General features: G+C 42.2%; 1 protein-coding gene across 1 annotated transcript in view; it reads left to right on the top strand.

Annotated features, from left to right (window-relative positions):
• SEC31B (SEC31 homolog B, COPII coat complex component) overlaps window positions 1-22449 on the top strand; it is a 77618-nt gene that overhangs the window by 3233 nt on the left and 51936 nt on the right. Inside the window, exons 2-4 of the mRNA XM_018572931.1 lie at window positions 12720-12801; window positions 14705-14828; window positions 19182-19377. Of these exons, the coding sequence (XP_018428433.1) occupies window positions 12723-12801; window positions 14705-14828; window positions 19182-19377 (399 nt within the window). The 5' untranslated portion in view covers window positions 12720-12722. The remainder of the gene's footprint in view (window positions 1-12719; window positions 12802-14704; window positions 14829-19181; window positions 19378-22449) is intronic.

The following is a 22449-nucleotide window of genomic DNA, read 5'->3' on the forward strand; positions in this document are numbered from 1 at the left end:
CAAAGTCTTGAGTCTGGTCGCATGATGCGCTGGGTCCTCTTCTGATCTCCAGCAGAAGCGGTGCTTTTAACAACGTTCTACTGTGAATGATTGGTGCTGCGGTGACGCCCTGCCCTCACAGGATCTCCTAATCCTTTGCGTTCTGTCTCAAATACTGATTCTGCAATTGAACATACGGTACTTCCCGACACTAGGTCTGTGCGGATAGTATGGCAACCTCAACCTGCTGAGATGGTGGAATCGACAGGAAGGGTCCATCTTATCAAGAAGACTTGGAGAAGAGTCCACTGTAGTTTATTCAGGCTTGACATTATAAAGGATGTACTTTCTTTCTATGTTTGGAGGTGGAAAGACATTCTTTCTGGAAGCCTTGCAATAACATGAATTAAACCCCTTTTACAGGGAGAAGGTAAAAAGTAATAGGGAAAGGAGAGGTTGAAGTGTCTAACTAGAAGGCTGTAACACTTTACACAAGACAATAGTGGGGAATGGCGGGTATACGTGTCAATCCGGACATGCCTGGGTGCAGCATACAATCCCAGCCATTCTGGTGCCGGGTGCCCTCGATGATGCATCTTCCATGTGCATGCAGAGGAGGTAACATCAGTAGCTGCTCATGGGCCAAGGGGAGGAAGAGGGGTCCTAGAAGAAGCAGCAGAAAAGATGATGGGGTGGCGCACTGGCAACTATGAGCCTGAATCTGTAAATGCTGGAGGGAGTCACTCTTGTAGGTAAGTTTGCCATAATTTGCAAGTATGAAGTATGCTGCCAGTGTATTCTGCTGAAGAGCAAATAGCACTGGCTGCTTATTTATATTCTATGTAGCCGAGTAAACCTATGTAGCTGCGTACGTGCGCACTTCATACTCCAAGAGAGCTGGAATCCCATTCATCAGTGTGCTATTCTGAGCCGCCTTCCCATCTGCACATATGCTATTCTGAGCTGCCTTCACATCTGCACCTATGCACTGCCGGTGAGTTCCCACTATCCAGGTCCTGTGTGCCTGCATTTCTCTGTCTGCCTGCTCCCTCTGTGCATCATTCTGCTTTGTGTATCCAGATCAGCAGTGCTGTTACAGACTCTTCTGTGGACCAGTGTATCCTGAACCACTGTCATGTATGGCCTCCCTCTTCTGTGTTCCTCTAAATCCTGAGTAAGGATGGGCTCGGGCGTGTTCGCAGCTCCACGTGCCAAGCCCGGCCGGAAAGCTGACAGCGCCGCAGCAGCGCCAATCCCAGGTACTGAGGCATTTTCCCGATCCGCAGCTGCAGAGATCGGGAAATGTCCCAGTGCCCATGATTGGCGCTGTCAGCTTCCTGGTGGGTTCGGCACATGGAGCTGCAAACACGCCTGAGCCCATCCTTAATCCTGAGCTCCTAATCAGCAATGCTGTAACAGACTTTTTCCTTGTGTGCTACTAAACCCAGAATCTTAGCATTGCAACCGTTTTCCACTGCTGCTACACACTTCCCTAAAATATTTGTAATCACTGAAGTATTTAGTCAGCTCTGCATGCACAATTGTGTTAGGGCCCTCCTGAAACGAAACCCTTCTTTCCTTGTGGGGAGCTTTTGTGAATACCTGGCAAACGTGCAGTCATCCTGATCCCTACTATTTCAGTCTGTTGAGCCTCTGTCATTCAATCTTCATTCAGTGCCTACTGCCTACTGCCCTTAAACCCCAGAGCTCATAAGAATTAAGCTGGCCATGCACCTATAGATTATCTGCAGACTTTCTATGGTCAGATGGAAAAAGTGCAACAGATTCCTCCATCTATGCTAAACTGTGTGGATGGAGGAATCTCACACTGGGCCAAGCCTTAGTATCTTGCTAGTCGGCTCAGGTGGCTCTTAAAATACCTGAACAATGCCTGCATCCAATCAGATTGTTTAGGTATTTTGAGACCCATTTCGACTAGCAAGATACCGAAGTTTGGCCCAGTGGGAGATTCCTCCGTCCACACAGTTTAGCATAGATGGAGGAATATGTTGCACTTTTTCCATCTGACCATAGAAAATCTATAGGTGTATGGCCAGCTTTATACATGACTGCGTGCTTTAAGTATGCCTTAGTCTACTGTTAGTTATTTCTTACACTCTTGATTTCTATGTTTCCAGCTTAGCCTTTTGAACCTCTGTTTCATTAACCTTTTATATATTTAGCTTTGATTACTTTATTGTATATTCTCTCTACCCTGTTAATGATCTCGGTCTGTTATCTGTTCTTGTACTTTGTACCATTTTTGTCCAGTTTATTGTGAGAAAATGAGGTATACCACAAGTGGACCTGTTTGAAAATCAAGGGAATGCAAAGGTTCTTGCCCTCTTTTCACTAAACAGAGGGGGCGATGCTGTGGGCATAGATGCGCTGGCTCATCCTTGGCGAATCCAAGGATATGTTATGATGACTTCCCCTTTCTTCTGATTCATAAAGGAAACTTCAAGAAGGAAGGACCTCTCTCATTTTGATCACCCCTTTTTGGCCCAAAAGTCTTTGGTTTATCACACTCCTGCTGTCAGTGAAGGAGCACTGGAGAGGACTTCATCGTTTGCAGATCAACAACTTAATTGACAGCATAGTTTCTAATGGACCCGTTTTGAAGAGGAAAGGTCTTTCAGATCGTCTGGTTACCAAAATACTTTCCAGTCGCAAAAAGGTTACTAGAGTCATTTATGGGAAGGTGTGGAAGGTTTTCACATCTTGGTGTACCCGAACAAATCGAAGATCGGAAGAGAGGGGAAACTGGAGTAGACAAAATCTGGAGCAGCTACGCACAGCAACCAATTAGCTGCTCTCTTTCATTTTCAAATGTTAACACAACAAGCTGATTGGTTGCCATGCACAGCTGCTCCAGATTTTGTCTGCTCTAGTTTTGATAAATTCCTCTCTGTGTCTGTATTAGATTTTTGTACAGGATGAAGCTGACAAAGGTTTATCCGTCAGGACCCTAAGGCCTTGTTCACACCAAGCGCGGAGTAGGTGCAGAGCAGTTACAGACCGGAGCAAAACTGCATCCAATGTGTTCCAATGGTGTTTTTAGCTCCAGTTCACATCGCATCGTTCAGTTCCAAAGCAGGTAAAAAAAACTGCAGCAGGCCCTATTTTACCTGCTCTGGAAGGCATGCAAACGCATCAAAAATGCCTGGATTGCACTGAAAGCCCATTTTAAACAAAAAACCGTTTACCAAAAACGGCCCGGAAAGCATAAAAAATGCGGCACAGCCCATTGCACTGCGTGTGCAGAAACCTGAGCGGATCTGCTCTGCATTTGGTGTGAACAAGGCCTGAAAGTGCCGGTGGCTGCACAGAGTGTGTTTTTAGAGAAGTCTATTTCCAGTGAACCTTTGGTGTCCAGATTTATTATTACAGGATTGGTCAGAGCTGGGCTGTTACCCAAAATGGGACCTCTTGGTAGTCTAAAGCTGCCCATACACTTATACATTTTCGATCAGAAATTTTCGTTGCTGCCAAGAACCTTCCTTCCATTCTAGCTCAAATAGCCCATCATGCACAGACCAATGGCGATTTCGATAATCGTTCGTTAGCAATACTAACTCACCGAATTTTGTCGATCGACAGAATGGATTTTCATTTGCGCATGTGTAGTGTTCTTGCGATTTTTCTTTTTAGCACGAAACGCCACTAATCCATTGATTTTCCGTTCGTTTTGAAAAAAAGTTTTCCAGCCTCAACCTTTGAGAAAATTCGAATGGGATTACAGTACGAAAAAAATGGTATTGGTGTCCCATCAACTGTTCGATTATCGGTCGAAAGACCGTTCTTGGAAGATTTCTGAATGAAAATGGAGGAGTGTATGGGCACCTTTTAGGGGCATTAACTAAGCACCTGTTTGAACTGTTGGAATCGGGAAGCTTGACACTGATACAAGACTGTGCTTCTAGTGGCCCACTGAATTAGTGAATTGCAAGCGTTGCTCATTAAGGAGGTCTTCTGTGTATCATCTCTCCCGGGCCACAGTACCTTCTACTTTCTGTTCGAATCCTACTTGTTCTCAGGAGGGGACTTTCCACACACTTGGTGTTCTCAAACCGTAAATTTCCTGCTCCTGTACTCATTTTTGTCTGTATACTATCGTACTTCAGGCTTACCCTTTCTAGGAGTCTTGAAATATCTTAATTGCAACCCATTGTCTTGGCTGTTTGGACACTTTCCTTCTTGTCGGAATTGAATTTAGTCTTCCCCAGGCAGGAGTGTTATTTTTGTTAAAAGTCCATAAACAGCAGAACCCAAATGTTTCCATGTCTGACTCAGCCAAGTGATATATTTTACTAACTCCAGATTCTCCACAAAGTAAAATAGTGAAAAGTCCCAAACTACTTGTCAGTTTTCAGATGCGGCTTCCAGTAGGAGACCCTTCCTAAGTGCAGTATCAAATCTGGTTGGATAAACAAATCTTGAGAGGGTTAGGCTTTAATGTATTTATACAAACCAATAAAAGTACATTTCCTGCAGTGAGATTGTTTTGCCTTTTGGGTCAGTGCATGACAAATGTGATTTATTTGAACAATTCCCATCTTTGATGCCCGTGGCGTATTGATTCCCTGTCAGTACTGTGTCCCTGTCCCAGGTATGAATGGTATCTGTCACCTAAGATGTAGATTTGCAGGAGACGCAGAAAACAAATGCCAAGTTCAATCTGTTCTTCACTGCCAGTTGAGTAGGGACGGCTTTGACAGATTTATATAAAGTGACATGTTTCCACTTACCTTTTTGATGCATTGCGGGAATGGCAATAGGGAAAATGTGTTTAGAAATGTAAAACAAGTGTATAGCAGTGAAGCACAATTTAGTTTCCACTTGAACAGCCACAGCTAAACCTTTTTTTTATGAACATCTAAGACTGAAGGCTGTACAGGAAAAAGACACCAATGTGTTTGTATACATGGGCGTACTTGTCAAACACACACGACTTGTTTTTTCACCCCAGTGGTCCATTTGTAAATAGAAATTCCTCAAACTGACGAGTATTGCTTTTCTCGGCCTATCTTAGTTTCTCTTCTTTCTCAGCCCAGCATTTTGTAGTCATGAAGCAAAATTAACAAGATGCATTGTCGAAAGTGAGGATGCCCATCTCATGTCGATTGCTCACATCACACTTCCTTTTTTGTTTTTTTTTCCTCCTGAAAATGATTTATTTTTATTTAGGGGGGCTTCCTTTGCCCTATACCAATATCGTAGTTGGATTGATCTGTCCTCTAAAATGTTTTGTTTCCCCCGTAGGCTCGGGTCTGCTCATTCTCCCAGCTCCTGTATGGCAGTTTTGCAGCCAATCTCCATGTATAATGTTGTTTTTGTGCTTAAATTGGGATGGCGAGTACAAACTAAAGACTAATAATCAGTAGAAATGTTTTTGGGTTGTAGATCGTACATAGTAAAGGAAGATTATCCCTGCAACAAAGCAATGTGAGGGATACTCCCCAGAGTACTCACTAGTCACATTCTTTGCCTCTAGCCAAGAGCCTACCAAGCCCAATTATAAACCCAACCCCTATTAAATAATATATACAGCACCCTTGTGATTTTGTAGTTTTGTTTTTATTCCCCATCATGCTGTCATATATGCAGGAGCACACTGTGACATCTGCAGACAGAGAAATGTTAATACAGCCGACAGTCTCTCCTATCATAATAATAGGCGCGCCATTGCTTTTATCGTAATTTTTTTATTTCGGAGAAGTTGACTGTAGAATTTGAGAATCAAACAAACTAAATCTGATGCAAAACATTCTTATTCACCAATTAGTAAAGTATGGTCATCCATAACCATTCGTTCGGAGTTCAGGTTTACTGCACTTGTTATCTTCTTACAGGTCCGCTCTTTGGCTAGTACCTAGGATCTGCACGCGTTGTCCTGAGCCACGCTGTGTTATGGCTATTTGCATATTTTATGCCTTAAAGGGTCTCTAAACCCTCCAGTTTTTTTTGCATATATCTACTGCTAGCAAGCAGTAGATATATGCAAAAAGTTTAAAAAAACCAAAACGATTTAACAGCGGTTTTAAACTTCGACTTTGCCGCGCGCTCCCGCCCGAAAATTCGAAAACTGTTCGGGCGGCCAAAGAGCATCTTGGGGCGGGCGCATGCTCAGTTCGCATTTTCGGCCGGGAGACGAGGAGAGATGCAAAGTAAGTCTATGGACACGTGCACCCGCATGCAGACACCATGGGACAGGAAGTGCCAGCAAGGACAGAGGAGTCAGCGCTGGATCGGAGACCCGCAGCAGCGCTGGAGAGAAGGCTGAAAAGGACAGGAACAAAGAAGAAGATCGGATTAAGAGACATCATTTAAGGTAAGTGTTAACATTAACATTTTGGGAGGGAAAAAAATTGACTTTAATGTCACTTTAAAGAACACTCCATTAGAACATACTGTATGTAAGCTGCTTGGGTTGGTTTTGCAATATTCAAGACCTATAGGTGGCTTCCCCCCCCCCCCCCCCCCCTTGCCTAATACACTACATTGTTATTTTTGTTCTCTGCCAGCAATGAGTCATCTAACAAGCCTTGATCTGTCTTTTCCTTGTCCTTTATTGCTACCTGAACGGCAGGACACAGTCAAATCTGCAGTCTGAGCAGTAGAATGACACTGCCTACATGTCTTTATTTACATGTGGATGATGAAGTGTCAGACTGTTGGCAGAGCATTTCAAAAGATCTTTTGGAGGCCCCTGGCTGAAGTAAGGTCGACATAAAACAACTTTAACTAGAGTTCTGGCATGACAGAGCCCCCCAATAGGCATGATTTTCAATGTCCGTTGAGCTTGGTGAACTGCATTGTACAAGAGGGCTGCCAGTGCTCAAACTTGTAGAATATGAAGTATGTCTGGATCCTGGGTGCTTAGACAAGGGTTGAGTAAAGAGGAATGTGCCGGCACTTCACATTGCCTGCTCTCAGCGTCTCATGTTAACTTGCAAATGTGTTTTTTGTGCAACAGATCTATTTTAGCTGTACACTGACAGGTTGACACAGATAAAGTATAAAAAATAACCTCCATTACAGCTTTCTAAATCTCAGGTCCACGAAAGAAATATGTAATGTAAATATGCAGTGTTAGGTTTATGGTGTGAACTGTATATTTGGCAACATAGGTAACATGTTCTCTTGCGATGCACCCCCCCCAGCTACTTTTTTCTTTATACTGTAACCCAGTGTGACAATTTCTGGTGATCTTATTTAAAAATAAAAAGTACATTTTTAGTGAGAGGCAACTCAGAGGCAACAAACTCCATTCCGTGAAACCTGAGGAGCTTGACAACATTGCTAAAAGTAGGTCATGTAGATTTTTACAAGTGGAAGCTTGTGGAGTCTGCCTGTTCCTCCTCCCAGTAACATCATTTTAATGTAATCTCGGTAGTCACTTTTTGTTGGTAGGGTTTATGTGATTCAGGTTTGTGCGCAGAATGCTTCCGGGTGTTCAAGACTGGGAAAACTAGTGCAAATATACCACTTATGTTTGTTCCTTTTCAGGACTTTGTAAATGTTTTCCATAGTTACATTAAGTCTATGTTTACACCATGTCTGGAGCAGATCTGCAGATTTTTTTTTGTTTTTTTTCTTCAGCTTAAAATGGGCTTTTAGGTGCAGCCCAGTGCTTTTGAATGCGTGTTTGATGCATTTCCATGTGTTTCAGTGCATTCTAGACTAGAAAAAAATGAGACTAGCAGTATTATTTTTTTTTGTCTGGAACGACTGCGCTGGTGTGAACAGAGCCAAGAAATGCCATAGGAATACATTGGGATGCTTTTTTTGGTCCGGGAATAAACTGTTATGGTCTGTACATGATCCGGACATGGTGTGAAGGCATGATGTGAACGCTGAACTGAATGCAAAAAAAATACCAGTGATGGTGAATCCAAAATTTTGAATTCCCACCAGAACATTCATAAAGGGGAAATCTTCCCATGTAAATACTTGTCCCTCTGCCAACTTTCTAAGAGGGGATATCCTTCACACTGGAAAGATAACCTCTCCAATCTTGTTGAATCTACGGGACAGTAAATGAAGGGAAATCTTCCTAATGAGATACCATCCCCTATTCTATCCACAAATTGAAAAAAAAAAACGATACATATACTTAGGCTGGATTCACACCTGGGCGTACGGAATATGTGCGTTTGCACCTCGATTTGCGGTAAAAGAGGGCTATTCGGCTGTATCCTAATGGATACGCGCGACAAATACGCCCCAAAGAAGCTCCTGTACTTCTTTGGGCGTAGGGCGTTTTTCAGCGCATTCCCACGCACTGTAAAACGCCCAGGTGGGAACCATGCCCATAGGCAATTATTGGTTTTCACATGTTGAGCGTTTTACAGCGCGTTGGAACGCGCTGTAAAATGCCCAGGTGTGAATCAGGCCTTAAAGGAGAACTATGAGGTGAGTGATTTCCCCTCACCCTCATAGTTAGAGCCGACCTGTGACAAAGAAGCCGTCACAGGTCGGCTCTATTGATTGGGAAGGGAGCAGAAACCTGCAGCCGATCCGCTCACTTCCCGATTGTCTCCCTGCAGTGAGCGGTGACTGTCAGTCACTGCTCCCCGCAGGGATTCCCCCCTCCCCTCTCTGATCCTCCAGTGCTGACTGAGCAGAGCCCGCGATCAATCAGCTAGCTGGGTGGATCTAGACAGTATTGTCAGGATCCGCCCTGGCTGCGGCGCTCTTAGTATATAGCGAGTATATAGCAAGCTATAGCTCGCTATATTCTGAGCTTTGGGTCACGAAAGGAGATTAGTATATGAGCTCCCGTGACCCTAAAGAGAACTATGGAATAAAAAGGTTACCCCATAGTTCTCTTTTAAAATCTCTATTTTGAAAGAGAGCAAAGTAAGAATGTTCTAAACAACGTTTCCCCAAATCACCTCCAAATTAAAATGATTTCCTGCTCTGAAATGAGCACTGTGTTCTATGAAGGTCTTTGAAATCTCTTCTTAGAAGGCTGCTTTTAGAAGGGTCTAGTGCCAGCATCTCTTCAAATGGGTGACTTGGCGGAGTTCTTTTAAAATCCTAGCCATAGGGCATTAGTGGCTGTACATATCTAGGTTACAGACTTATTAATTGCTAGGCCAGACAAACGTCTGTATCCCTGAAGCCTTGCTGTGTTTTCAGGATCTGTCACTATACAGGTGAAACTCGAATAATTAGAATATCGTGCAAAAGTAATGGCAGTAAGTGCTGCAAAAGGGGCCCAAACCAAGTACTGAGTACATATGCATGCTTGTACTTTTCAGAGGTCCGATATTGTTCTATGTACAATCCTTGTTTTATTGATTGCATGTAATAATCTACTTTTTTTAGGTTGTGGATTTGGGGTTCTTGGGGTTTTCATGAGCTGTAAGCCATAATCATCACAATTATGACAAATCACGGCTTGAACTATCTTGCTTTGCATGTAATGAGTCTATCTCATATATTAGTTTCACCTTTTAAGTTGCATTAGTGAAATAAATTAACTTTGTACGATATTCTAATTATTCGAGTTTCACCTGTAGACATGTTAAAAGAAAATAGATTATTTGTGTACTGTATGATATAAAATATAATTGGAATGATCATTTCTTGCAACTTGATTTCTGATCACAGCTTGCTCCTGTTTTCTTTTTGGTATGTTATCTTGTCAGGACTTAAAAGTGGACCTTTATCCCTTTTACTAAAATGCACAGCAGCATGTAGCTCTGCATGCTGACTTAAAATCATCTTACATTCATTAGTTAAAATTTGTTTATCATTTACTTACAAATAGAGTTCATCTACTTCCTGGACCAGTGACAGCTGCCTACCCATATTTACATCACTTAACCACTATTGGATGATAAACAATAGGGCTGCAGCTAGCGATTATTTTCATAATCGTTTCATTGGCTGATTATTTTTTCGATCAGTTGGTTCAAGGAAAAAAAAAATTTAAATAGCATCTTTTATTAAACCCTTTCGCTGCCAAGCCCTCCGGAACATTTTTCAAATCAGCTGGCCAAGCCATTTTTGAATTTTCTGCAATTTTTTCCTATTGGTTTGATTTTCAACTGCTGCGTTGCTAGCGTTTGTAAAAGACCCCCCAAACCATATATTACTTTAAATTACAATAGCAAGCTGGCTATTGCAGCACCCACTGCCTGCTGTCAATCAGCAGAGGAGGGAACTGAAGGAGAAAGTTCTCCTTCAGGTCCTCCTCTGCTGATTGACAGTTGGCAGGTGCAATAGTCAGCCTGCTATTGGCTATTGCAATTTTAAAATATCCAATAGCAGGCTGGCACTTGTTTCCAGCCGCTGATTTGGAGACTTGACACTGGTGTTCTATCAGTCCCTCGGAGAACACCGGCAGAAGAGGAGTAAAGGGGCGAGCAGCAGCGGTACGAGGGTGGGGGGCAGCGGGGGAATGCAGAGTCACCCCAGTCTCTTCTCCCCACTGGTGCTGGCTGCAGTGGTCTGTGTCCTCTCTGCCTCTGGCGATACAGGCGGGGAGAGCAGAGGAGCAGAGCGGCAGCTGCTGCAACTAATCGAAAATCAACTAAGAGATCATGAGAATGGTTGACAATGATTCTAATTATCGATTCTAATAGATTAGTTGTTGCAGCCCTAATAAACACTCTCTTTCCGCTCTTACAGAATACAATAGCCGGCAGGTGGAGATTCCTCCATCCACGTCGTATAGTGTAAAATGGGAAATTGAGGAATTTCTCTCATTCAGCCCGCTGAGTTGATCGAGAGAAATGTATGGTCAGCTTGGATAGCTTCTCTCAACTGCCAGTTAAGAAAATATCTGGAGACAAATTGGTTGACACACCTCTACTAAACGTAATTACCAGGACAAAGTTTGTGGCACATCTAGCTAAACATTGATTGCAGCATTTGAGCATCACTAGGATCACAGAAGGGGGGACCCTCCGCATCTGCCCCTGCTGCGATCCTCCGTATCTCCGCTAGCATCACTAGGCTAATGACTTCCATTATTCCCTCACTGGCATCCAGAATATTCAAACAATTGGCTCTTCTATATGCCATAGAATCCCTTACAGAGTTTGTAATCCTTGCAAAGTATCAGCAGCAGGTGGTTAGATTATGACCTAGCTGTACTGTTTCCTTGAAGATAGATAAATAATAGCAATGTTTATCCTGCTGAAACAGGCACTTTACTGGTATTTGTCTTCTTTAACCAGTTGACATCCGCGGTGTTAAACCCCCTTCCCATGCAAGAGGTTGAATGAAAACATTATACAGTAAACTCCTCATTATCCATTATTCAAGCAACCAGAAAAAAAAGTTAAGGGCATATGTCCCCAATTTGTTTGATAGACACATGCACACTAAAAAGAATTGTTAGCAACTAAATTTATTTAGTTGTTAACAAAATTCTTTGTTTACATCTTGCTGCGGTGAATGCTAGATTCCTCAGCTGGCAGGTGAATGTAAGCAATGGGCAGTGGGCATGTACAATAGCCAGCCTGCTATTGGCTATGGTAATTTGAATTAGCCAATAGCAGAATCTAGCCAGCAGATGAATGGGGTGGGAACTGTTGCTTTATAGTTAATAGTAACTCTCAAGCAACCAGAAAATACAGTTATCCGGCATCTACCAATCCCCATGGGTACCGGATAACTGGGAGTTTACTGTACAAGTCCATAGTGGTCCCAAAAGTATTTAAAGTTCAGCTTGGGAAATCACTGGAGCCGGTTACATGTACATTCTTTCTTACTATGGCACAATATATATGGCATTATTTTTGGTACCTGTCACCTCAAGCAGTGTGTTCCATGTTTAACTTTCCCAGGAATAGCGTACCTTGTTTGTCTCTTGCCAATACCCATCTCTTGTCAGTACCAGTCTCCTCATTTATCATATGGGGTGCTGGTCCCAGCCGGTTTGTCTTGCAGTGCTGAACTCCTCCATTGAGGAGGCAGTAATGAGCTGAGCTCATGCCTGGTAGATGAGCAGACTCTCCCTGCTGTTGATCGATAAGCACCGGCTGTCTCCTAGGCTGCATGTCCCCTGTCCCGATGTGGCCGGTTGGAGTTGCAACAGTTCATGTGTCCCCAGAAAAGGTAAACATAGCCCGGGGAAACCAAACCGTGCCGCAGCTCCGTCACACTGTCTGCAGGAACAGCAGGACCCTGTGGTTGCCCCTGTCCGCCTGACATCTTGTGTCCAGTTTTCAGCTGACATGAAACCCCGGGCACAGGATTCCAAACCCGGACTGTCTGGGTGAATCCCAAACAGGTAACAACTCGTGTGTGTGGGGTGTGTTTTTTTTTTTTTTGGTTTGTTTTTTGGAGAAGATGTGCAAAGTTTCTTTTGTGCAAAACCTTTTTTCTCCTGGCTTTTTTTTCTTCTTGTTCCTGGGGTAATTGGACTACTTGCAGCCTTCACCTTTTGCCTGCCGCATTTCTTTTTTGTTCACCTTTCTCAAATCCTTTTCCTTTTTTGACAGTTTTTTTGCAGCCTCAGTGTTCACTCGTGTACCATTTGTTTTACTGCACATTGCACTTGGCCATAACACAGTACATGTTTTATTGTATATTGCACTTTACCTGGTATAGAAGCTGTAATATCCAGTTCATTGCACTTTACCTTGTATGGGAGCTCTAACAATCAGTAGATATTCCTATCTTTTTCCTCCATAATATATATTTTATTTCAGTGGCACACACAAGTTACACTTTACCCTCTATTTATTGCCTAATATTTTTAACTTGTTTTTATATTCCAGAAAATGAAGCTGAAGGAAATTGAGCGATCTGCAGTCCAAGCATGGAGCCCAGCCAACCAGCACCCAGTTTACTTGGCAACAGGTACACTTTAGGATTTTCTCGAAATATATTTTGGCTTTGCAGCAGTGCTACGGTTTGGTTCAGCTTTTTACAGAAAATTCTTGTTTGTGTGACTACAATGGACTACAATTAGTAAACTAAACATAAGATTATAGTGCATTACAGGAGAGAGCTTGGAGTGGTGGCTACTTTATAACACACACAGCGACCAACAAATGTAGCCGCCCTTCAGAATAGCCTATGCTTTTGTTAATAGTTAAGATACTTGAAATAATTTTTAATGTTTAACTCCTGAGTTTAATGTCACTTTTTAAGATAACGGACATGAAGGCATTAACATGCGCTTGAACCCACCTCACACAAGTCTTAACACGGCCATAAGGGGTTGCCTTAGGATAGGTGATATTCATTTTAGGGTCAATATAAGGTGCTAAGACCATGACAAGCAGAGGATGAAATGCTGGGTCACGTCTATTACTGGTTTTGCTGGCTGGTGTTAAAGTGACTGCACAATGCAAGAATGCATATTTGCCTATATACTATCACTGATCACTTGTGTTCCATAGCGGCACTATAAAAATCATGTTTGTATAAATTATGGATGCCCCGATACTAGTAAGATACTAAGTCATTACATGCTGCCCGGCTTCCTGATTGGCCGGGAAGCCGGCTCCATACTCCCTCGTCACTTGATGACGAGGGAGCACGGAGTCGGCTTGGAGCCCACTTCCCGGCTTTACTTGGTGACGAGGGAGGATGGAGCCAGCTTCCCAGCCAATCAGGAAGCCAGGCGTCGTGTAATGACTCATTGCCTGGCTTCCTGATTGGTCGAGAAGCTGGCCAAGTCATCACCCGCCCCCCAGCTTCCTGATTGACCAGAAAGCCGACTCCATGCTTCCTCGTCACCTAGTGACGAGGGAGCATGGAGACGGCTTCCGTGCTAATCGGAAAGCCGGGTTAGCGAGTCTTTACACGTCGCCCAGCTTCCCGACTAATCGGGAAGCCAGGTGGCGAGTCTTACACCCATTAACGAGTGCATTGACCAGCAACATGGTCATTGTAGGTGGATATTTGCTTTTTGGATTGATGAAGGCTGAAGTGACATAAGATGATAGCCAGCAAAAGTTAGAAAACACAACTATAAACTAACTATTATCTCAATTGTTGGATCTCTACATCATTCCATAAAATAGGATTGAGATGTATTTTCATACTTCTTGCAGAGCTAATCATAGTATTCATATCTGGTCAAGTGATTCTCATGGGACCATGCCCTCAGTTGGATCCTCTTACCTGCTGCAATGAGGGGGTCCTTGGTCTCTCTTGTGGTGCTTTTGCAGGAGACCCTCAAAAGGAGACCCTCAAAAGTGTTAAAGTAATATAATTTAACACTACTGAGGGTCTCCTGATGAAGCAGAGTATACATTACCTGTAAAACGCATAACATTGTCCTTTCTCCAGCGTTTTCAATTCTTTAAGTTATCTTTTATGTGATATTATGCACATGGATGAATGGAATGTCTGATATCTATATGTAGCTGGTCAATAGTAGATTGAGGTGAAGTCCTCCAAAACTTTTTCTTGTGACTGACTCTCTGCAGCAAAATACCATGTAATTTACAAAGCTATTCACAAGAGGGTGAAGAGTTTGGAGGAGGCAGGAGAAGTGAACAATCTAGGATAACATAGCTCAACTGGAAAGTGAGCAGAATTGGAGAATTTTTCCGAATCAGCTATTTTGGCCTAGATTGTTTACTTCTCCTGCCTTCTCCAAACTCTTCATCCTTTTGTGAATAGACCCGTTAATGTTTTTAAATATGATTTCAAATAAATTTTTCCCTCTGGTAAAACATCTTTTTAACATTCTAATGTATTTAATTAATTGCCGATTTATTGAAGGATATTGTAATTTTTTTTCTTCTAGGTACATCTGCACAGCAGCTAGATGCTTCATTCAACACCAATGCGGCTCTAGAGATCTTTGAGGTAGACTTTGGAGATCCTCTTCCGGACCTGAAACGAAAAGGCATCTACCTTGCATCCAGCAGGTATGCGGTATAAATCGTAGCAGATTTTCCCTCGGGGGAAACTTTCTGTTTCAAATGTAAGGTTTATTTTGTTTTTCGATGTTTGGTAATGGTGAACAGACATTTATACAAGTGAAGCCTTAAGTTGCATTATATTTTATCTACATCTCATGATAATGTGTTATAACCCTTAGGAATGTTCTGGATTGCTGCAAAGACATCTATTAAAATACATAATCTTTATTTAACTCTTAAAGTATACATGTAAACATTTTTTAAACAAAGTCCTACCTAAAAAAAAAAAAAAAAATGGGCAGTAGGTAACTGCTGCTACTACTTTTATTGACCTCCTTAATGCAGCATAATCGAGCTGAGCTGAGTGGGGAATCTATGGTGGGAGTGATGACTGAGCAGTGTCATTGCTCTGCAGGGAAGAGGCCATGAGCTGAGCATTTGGTGGTTCCTTGATTGCTCTGCTTTCGGTATAGAGCCAGCATGTAACAGCTGCCGTGTCCTATGCCGGCTCTAACTATTGGAGCATATTTAAATCTTCCAATACTTCTCCTTTAACCTAATATTTTGTTGCACAACTTTTAGAGGCAAACAAGCAATTTCTGCACCTGCCAACAGCTAGTTTGGCCCAATATTTGAGCAAACTGCTCCAGCTGTCTCAGATTTGAAGGGTGCCTTCTCCAGACTACATGTTTTGAGCTCTTTCCATAGATGTTCGAAAGGATTAAAATCAGGGTTCATAAAAGGCTACTTCAGAATTGTGCAATGTTTCTTAGCCATTCTTTGTGCTTTTAGCTTTGGGTTCTGAGTACTTATACTGTAGGAGGACCCATGAACTGTGACTGAGGCAGAGCTTTCTGACACTGGCAGTATGCTTCGCCAAAATTCCTTGTTGGCCTAGAAATTTTATTGTGCCCTGAACAGATTGAAGGCACCCTGTGTCAAATGCAGCAAAGCAACCCCGAAACCTAACCAAGCCTCCTCCATGCATCACAGTAGATACAGTGTTCTTTCCTTTGCAAGCGTCAGTTTTGCATCGGTGAAAATATAGCCAATGTGACTTGCCAAAAAAGCTCCATTATGGTCTCCTCTGTCCAATAGTAATGTGGCTTGTCAATATGCATTTTAGCAAATTTCAGTTTGACTTGATCTTTTTCCTTCAACAGTGGAGTCTTCCTTTTGAGCCCACTGTCTCTCTCTCTAAAAGCAACGGTATCTGTCGTCAATTTTCCTTTGGTTACTGCGTCTCTTTGGTTAGCTACACTCCCATAGACCTTAAACATCAACAATATTTGCAGTTTATTGCCTTTACCTTTGACATGCTGGTCTATAATTTTCTTTCACATCACCTCTCTCCTTTGCTTTCTTTCGTCCATGTGCAGTGTGCTGCAAACAATGATACCAAATAGCAGAGTGACTACTTTTCTTCATTTAAATACACTGACTGATTACAAGATTGTTGACCTTTGTGATTTTGATGATATACGTGATACGAATTACAGATATATTGGTGATATTTAGTTTGAAATATCATTGTGGTCCAATTATTTATTATCTTTTCTAGAGGTACCAACAAATCTGTAAAAGGTCATTGTAGTACTAGCAGTATTTTACTTTTTTTGCACTATTTCTTTGCTTTACTCTGACATGCCAAAGGCATGCTGGTATACATGAGACCATTGCTTTATCTCCTGCCCTTGTGGTCTTCTGCACCTCTACCTACCCTTATGTCTTTCCCCTTCTCATTCCTTTTACCCCCTCACACCCTTTCTATCATCCCTCAGTGGCATCCCCTCCCCTTTGGCCTACAATCTTTTGGACATGGTACCTTCTCCACACCTTCACTGCAGCCTAAAGCTGTGGCCATACACTGTTCTATATAAAATAGAGTAAATTCCTCCATCAACGTTACAAGCGCATTGATCGGGGAATCCTCGCTGTTTCTTTTGCGTTCTGATAGAGGCAGCTGGCAGAATACCCGAACAGAGCAGCTCATTCTCTCTCTTCATACGAATAATTTTTTTTGAAAAAATATTGGTGGTATCCAGGGGCTACGAGCTAGAGTTTTATTCTCTGCCTCCTCCTCACTTCATGTTATCAAGTCTGCCAACCTTTTTACAAAGACTAACGGATCTCTATGCTACCTTGGCAGAACTGAATGGTGAAGCAGTTCTTGCCTTTCTTCCTCAAGCGGAAAGGTTTTAAGTTGTTTACTTAAATTAGTTTACTGGTTTCAAAACAAAAGGGGGCATCCACCCCACACTAGATCTCAAAGCACTCAATGTCTTCATTCCAGTACAAAAATTTCACATGGACTCCAGCAGGTACAGCAAGTCATAGCTTCCCTCCATCCGGGAGATATCTGGCCCCTGTAGACATCAAGGATGTGTACCTGCATGTCCCCATCTTTCTGGCTCATTAGCGCTTACTGCGTTTTGCTGTGGGCACACAGTTTGGGCACACATGTTTGTTACCCTGTTGATCTTACTATTGCACCCTAAGTGTTTGCAAAGGTTTTAGCTTCGGTGCTAGTCTTGTTACACTTACAGGGCATTTCCAAAGTGGGATACCTGGATGATCTCCTACGGACAGAACTTTCAGGGCAGACCATGTCTAATATTGTTAGACTGTCCAAACTTTACGAAGATTTGGTTGGATCACGAACATTCAGAAGATGGCACTGGAGTCGATTTATCACTTGGAATACCTGGGTCTGATTTAGATACAGATATGGCTCAGTTCAGAGTTTTCCTTCCAAAACAGAAACTCCTAACTCTTCCAGATACAGACCCTACAGTTCAGGAGCCATCTATCTCTACTTTTGTGTAAGAGTTCTGAGTCTGATTGCCTCCTTTTAGGCAGTCCCATTTGCCCAATTACACTCCAGGACATCGCAACTCCACATTCTGGCTAAAGTGGATCAGCAAGTACAGTCACTGGACCTACGAATGCCCTTTACACCCAGGCCAAGGTTGTCTCTGGACTGGTGGCTTTACCAGTCCAGCTCTGGAGTCGGGCAGGTCTTTAATTCCACTCTCCGACAGTGTAAGGAAGTTGGCTGCCGGGGAAAGTTTATCTCCCTAGCAACATACTGGAGCTTGGAATGATTTGTCTATCCCTAACACTGAATTCTTGACGGCACAGTCATCTGACCTGGATTCAGTCTGACAAAGCCACAGCAGTGGCATTCATCAACCACTTCCACTCTGAATCCCAAGGGCCATTTGACCATTGTCCAGCTTTGTCCACCATTCACGTTTCAGGAGTGGACGTTCACCCAGAGGTGTTCCAGGACCTGTGCCTCTGAAGCTTCTTATTTGTCTGCTCTACAGGATTGAGATGAAGGGCCTTTCAATAATTTTCATTGCACAAAGTGGCTCAGGAGGATTTGGTACTCTGACCTCATCAGACTCCAGGCGGACACCCTGTAGGCTCTTCCACTCTGAATACCAAGGGCCATTTGACCATCCTGCTTCATGGTTAATGGATTTGATAGCATGGCTGTTGAATTCCAGGTCCTAAGATATATAGAGTTCTTTACTGACTGTTAGTCCTACGCGCCTAAAAGCTGGAAAGTTCACATCACACACCATCGCACATGGATAGCAGAAAAGCATACAAGGCCTGGGAAGAAAATTTCATCCCAGGAAATACTTTGTGGGACAGATCCTGACCTTTCTACATTCTTACCTGGGTCAATAATTATCGTTGAGTACCACAGAGAGACACATTTCAGCTCTTCCCATTTTGTTCCAAAGACTGATTTGCTTTGCATTCCTCTATCAAGGCCTTTGTACGGGATGTAGCATCCCACTGTTCCTGAATTCTACTGCTCCTTGATAAACTATTAAGAAAACAAGACTTTTTGTTCTCACCATAAAATTATTTTCTTGGAGTTCATTGAGGGATACAGGTCCCAACCCTCTGGGTTTATGATCTAATCCTAATGCTGCTTTAAAAAGCAAAACAAATAAAACTGAAGTGTAATTGGAGTGGGAAGAGTCATACTTGAGTGGCTAACATCTTTTTTGTTTACTAGTGTCCAATTCCTCTTAAAGGCGGCAGTATAACCCAGTGTTTTTTTATTTCTACCGATCCTTTCCCCTTGATGAACTCCAAGAAGTTTTTATGGTGAGTGCAAAAAAAAATAAAAAAATCCTAAAGACAAAAGTCTTTATTTTCCTCTTATCTGTCACCACTTAAAAATGTATTGTTCACTGCCTGCTTTTGTCACGTATTAATAAATAATTCAGTGTAAAGACACATCCCATAAGTCATGTTAATGCTTTATACATGCAAAATGTTTTTTGTGGATTGGTTTTTGCTTTGATTTTACAGACCCCCTGTCATTAAATGTTTCAGGTTTCATAAAATAATCTGGGGCAGTTTGGAAGTGGGCTCACCCGACTCATCTGGAGTTATTGTAGGTGGAGGAGACAATGGAGAGATAACGTTGTATAGCGCTTCACAGATTTTGGCATCTGAAAAAGAACCAGTCGTTGGAAAGTGTGGCAAGCATACAGGTCCTGTTCGTGCGCTGGACTTAAATCCATTTCAGGTATTATTGTTGATAACCTTGTTACTCTCCCTTTTTTTTTTTTTTTCTGGTGTTTTCATGTTTCACATTTTCAAGCTGCATTCCAGGCAGATATTAAAAAAAAATTTGTCCAATCCAGCTACGTATTTATTTTAAGTAGGTGTATTTTTAATACAGCTAGCATTAGTATTTGAAATGTCTTTATATTGGCTTCCAGCAATCCTGAACACAGCATCAGAATTTTGAAAGGGAGGTCAGCATTGGAAGAGTCTAACACTAGCAGCTCGCTTTAGGGAGGTGATGAAAGTATCAGGGTGATGATGCTTCCTCTCTGCCACTTTCAGGCATTTTTGTTTTTATGGAAATGGCTGACTATTGATATGGTCCAGAAACAGACAAAATTAAAGAACTATGGGGTTAAGGCTTTTCCCCATAGTTCTCTTTAGGGTAACGGGAGGACACACCTTTTAAGGTGAACAAAGCACCTGGAGCAGATGACTTAGACCCACGTGTCATGAAAGAATTGAGCTGTATCATTTTAAAGCCATTGTATCAAATTTTTAGAGACTCTCTAATGACTGGCTTGGTACCGATGGATTCAGGGGTCAAAGTCTTTACCAAATAATTACAGAGCTGTAAGCTTAACGTTTATAGCCAGGAAGAAACTTGAAAGTTTGATCAAGGATTGTTTTTGCTTGAAATTAATATTATAAGCAATAGTCAGCACGGATTCACAAAAGACAGAAGTTGTCAAACAAACCTACTTTCTTTTTATGAGGAAGTGAGTAATAAATTGGACGGATGAATGGTTGTGGATATAGCCACAGTTCCTCACAGGCGGCTAATGTATAAGTTAAGGCCAGTAGGTATAGAGTATTCAATCTGTAATTGAATAGAAAACTGGCTTAACCCCTTCATGACTGAGGCCTTTTTTTCATTTTTTGTACCCATGTTATATTCCACATTTTAGGCCTGAAAATTACTTAAACCCCCCTAACATTATATATTTTCTGAATGCCAAGACCCTATAGAATAAAATGGTGGTAGTTGCAAATTTTTATGTTGCGCAATATTAGCGCAACTCCTTATTAAACCCCAATATTTAGTGACAAAATTAATTAAATGCCCCAAAACACAACAAAATACCCATTTTTTTAATGAAATATAAAAGATGAGGTTACAACGAGTAAAATTGTTTAATCTTTTTATAAATTACATAGAGTTGGGGATTCTGTGTTTGCAGATGACACCAAGTTATGTAGTGCAATACAGTTCTTACAGGATGTCTCCATCTTACAAGCAGATCTGAATGCATTGTGTGATTGGACATCTATTTGGCAAATGAGGTTTAATGTTAAATGTAAAGTTATGCACTTAGGGACTAAAAACATGCATGTTTCATACACTCTAGGGCCAGTATGTTTGGGGCAGTCAATGGTGGAGAAAGATCTGGGTGTTCTGGTAGATCATAGACTCAATAATAGCATGCAATGTCAAGCCGCAGTTTCTAAAGCAAGCAAAATACTTTCTTGTATTAAAAAGGGGTCTAGAATCCAGAGGTAGAGACATAATCCTGCCCCTGTACAAAGCATTAGTAAGACCTCATCTGGAATATGCAGTTCAGTTTTGGGCACCATTTCACAAAAAGGATGTTGTGGAACTGGAGAGAGTGCAACGAAGGGCGACTAAACTCATAAGAGGCACGGAGGAGCTCAGACATGAGGAAAGATTAACTGACCTGAATGTGTTCTCTCTAGAGAAGAGGTGATTAAGGGGGGACATGATCACCATGTATCAATACATAAATGGTCCATATAGTAAGCTTGGTGCCAAATTGTTTACTTTAAGGTCACTGCAAAGGACAAGAGGGCACTCTTTGCGTCTGGAGGAAAAGAGGTTTAACCTTTGAAGGGCTGCAACAACTAATCGACATAATCGATTATGATCGATTATTGAAAAAGTTGTCAACTTTTTCAATAATCGATTAATCGGCTTCCGATCAGTTGGCCCTGTTCACGGCTCCACACACGCTGTGCGCTGCAACTCCTCATCACCTCACGCTCGTCGCTGCCAGACCCGCCCGCATCCACGCTCTTCACATCGCACCTCCTCCCCGCCTTACACTCACTGCCCACCCACATCCACGATCGGCACAGGGACGCGGGGAGATGTAGTAAGGAGGAGCAGGTGTGGGGGGATGACAGCCACCAATAGACAGGTCCAATCCCAGAAGCAAGTTGCTGGAAGACTGCTCAGCTAAGCCTGCACTTTCCCACACATGGTGCTCTATAATGTATTGCTGGGATTCGTTGTATTCCTGTATAGCTGGTGATATTCTGCACTGCGCTGTATAGAGGACTACAAATCCCAGCAATAATATATTATACAGCGCAATGCGGAATACCGCCAGCTATAGAGGACTACAAAACCCAGCAACAGTACATGATACAGCGCAATGCAGAATACCGCCAGCTATAATGTACTATTGCTGGGATTTGTTGTAGTTCTCTATAGCTGGTGATATTCTGCATTGTGCTGTATAATATACTATTGCTGGGATTTGTAGTCCTCTATAGCCGGTGCCATTCTGCATTCATTGCTCTATAATTTTACACTTTCCTTTTCACTATATTGCACACCACACTATTTTTTTCCTCTTCAAGCTCCAAGCTTGCTCCTGTGATGGAGTCGCATTTCAATACAAACTAGTAGTCCATCACTGGAGCCATTTTTTAAAATGTATTTTTTTGTTTATCCGATTAACCGATTAATCGAACCTAATAATCGGCTAACCGATTTTGAAAATAATCGTTAGCTGCAGCTCTAAACCTTTGCATACGGAAAGTATTCTTCACAGTTAGAGCTGTGAAAATGTGGAATAGACTCTCCAGGAACTAGTTCTAGCTAGCTCAGTTATCTGTTTTGAAAAAAATCTGGATGTATTCCTAAATGCGCAGAATATTACTGGATATTGAGCTCTTATAGGTATATTAAGCACCAGGGATTGTTGATCCAGGGAATATCCGATTGCCTTATGGGATCAGGAAGGAAGTTTTTTTTCTCCCCGTTGGAGCAAATTGAACCATGATTTAT

The sequence above is a fragment of the Nanorana parkeri genome, unplaced genomic scaffold, assembly GCF_000935625.1.
Source record: "Nanorana parkeri isolate BGI_ZX_2015 unplaced genomic scaffold, ASM93562v1 scaffold2177, whole genome shotgun sequence".
NCBI lineage: Eukaryota > Metazoa > Chordata > Amphibia > Anura > Dicroglossidae > Nanorana > Nanorana parkeri.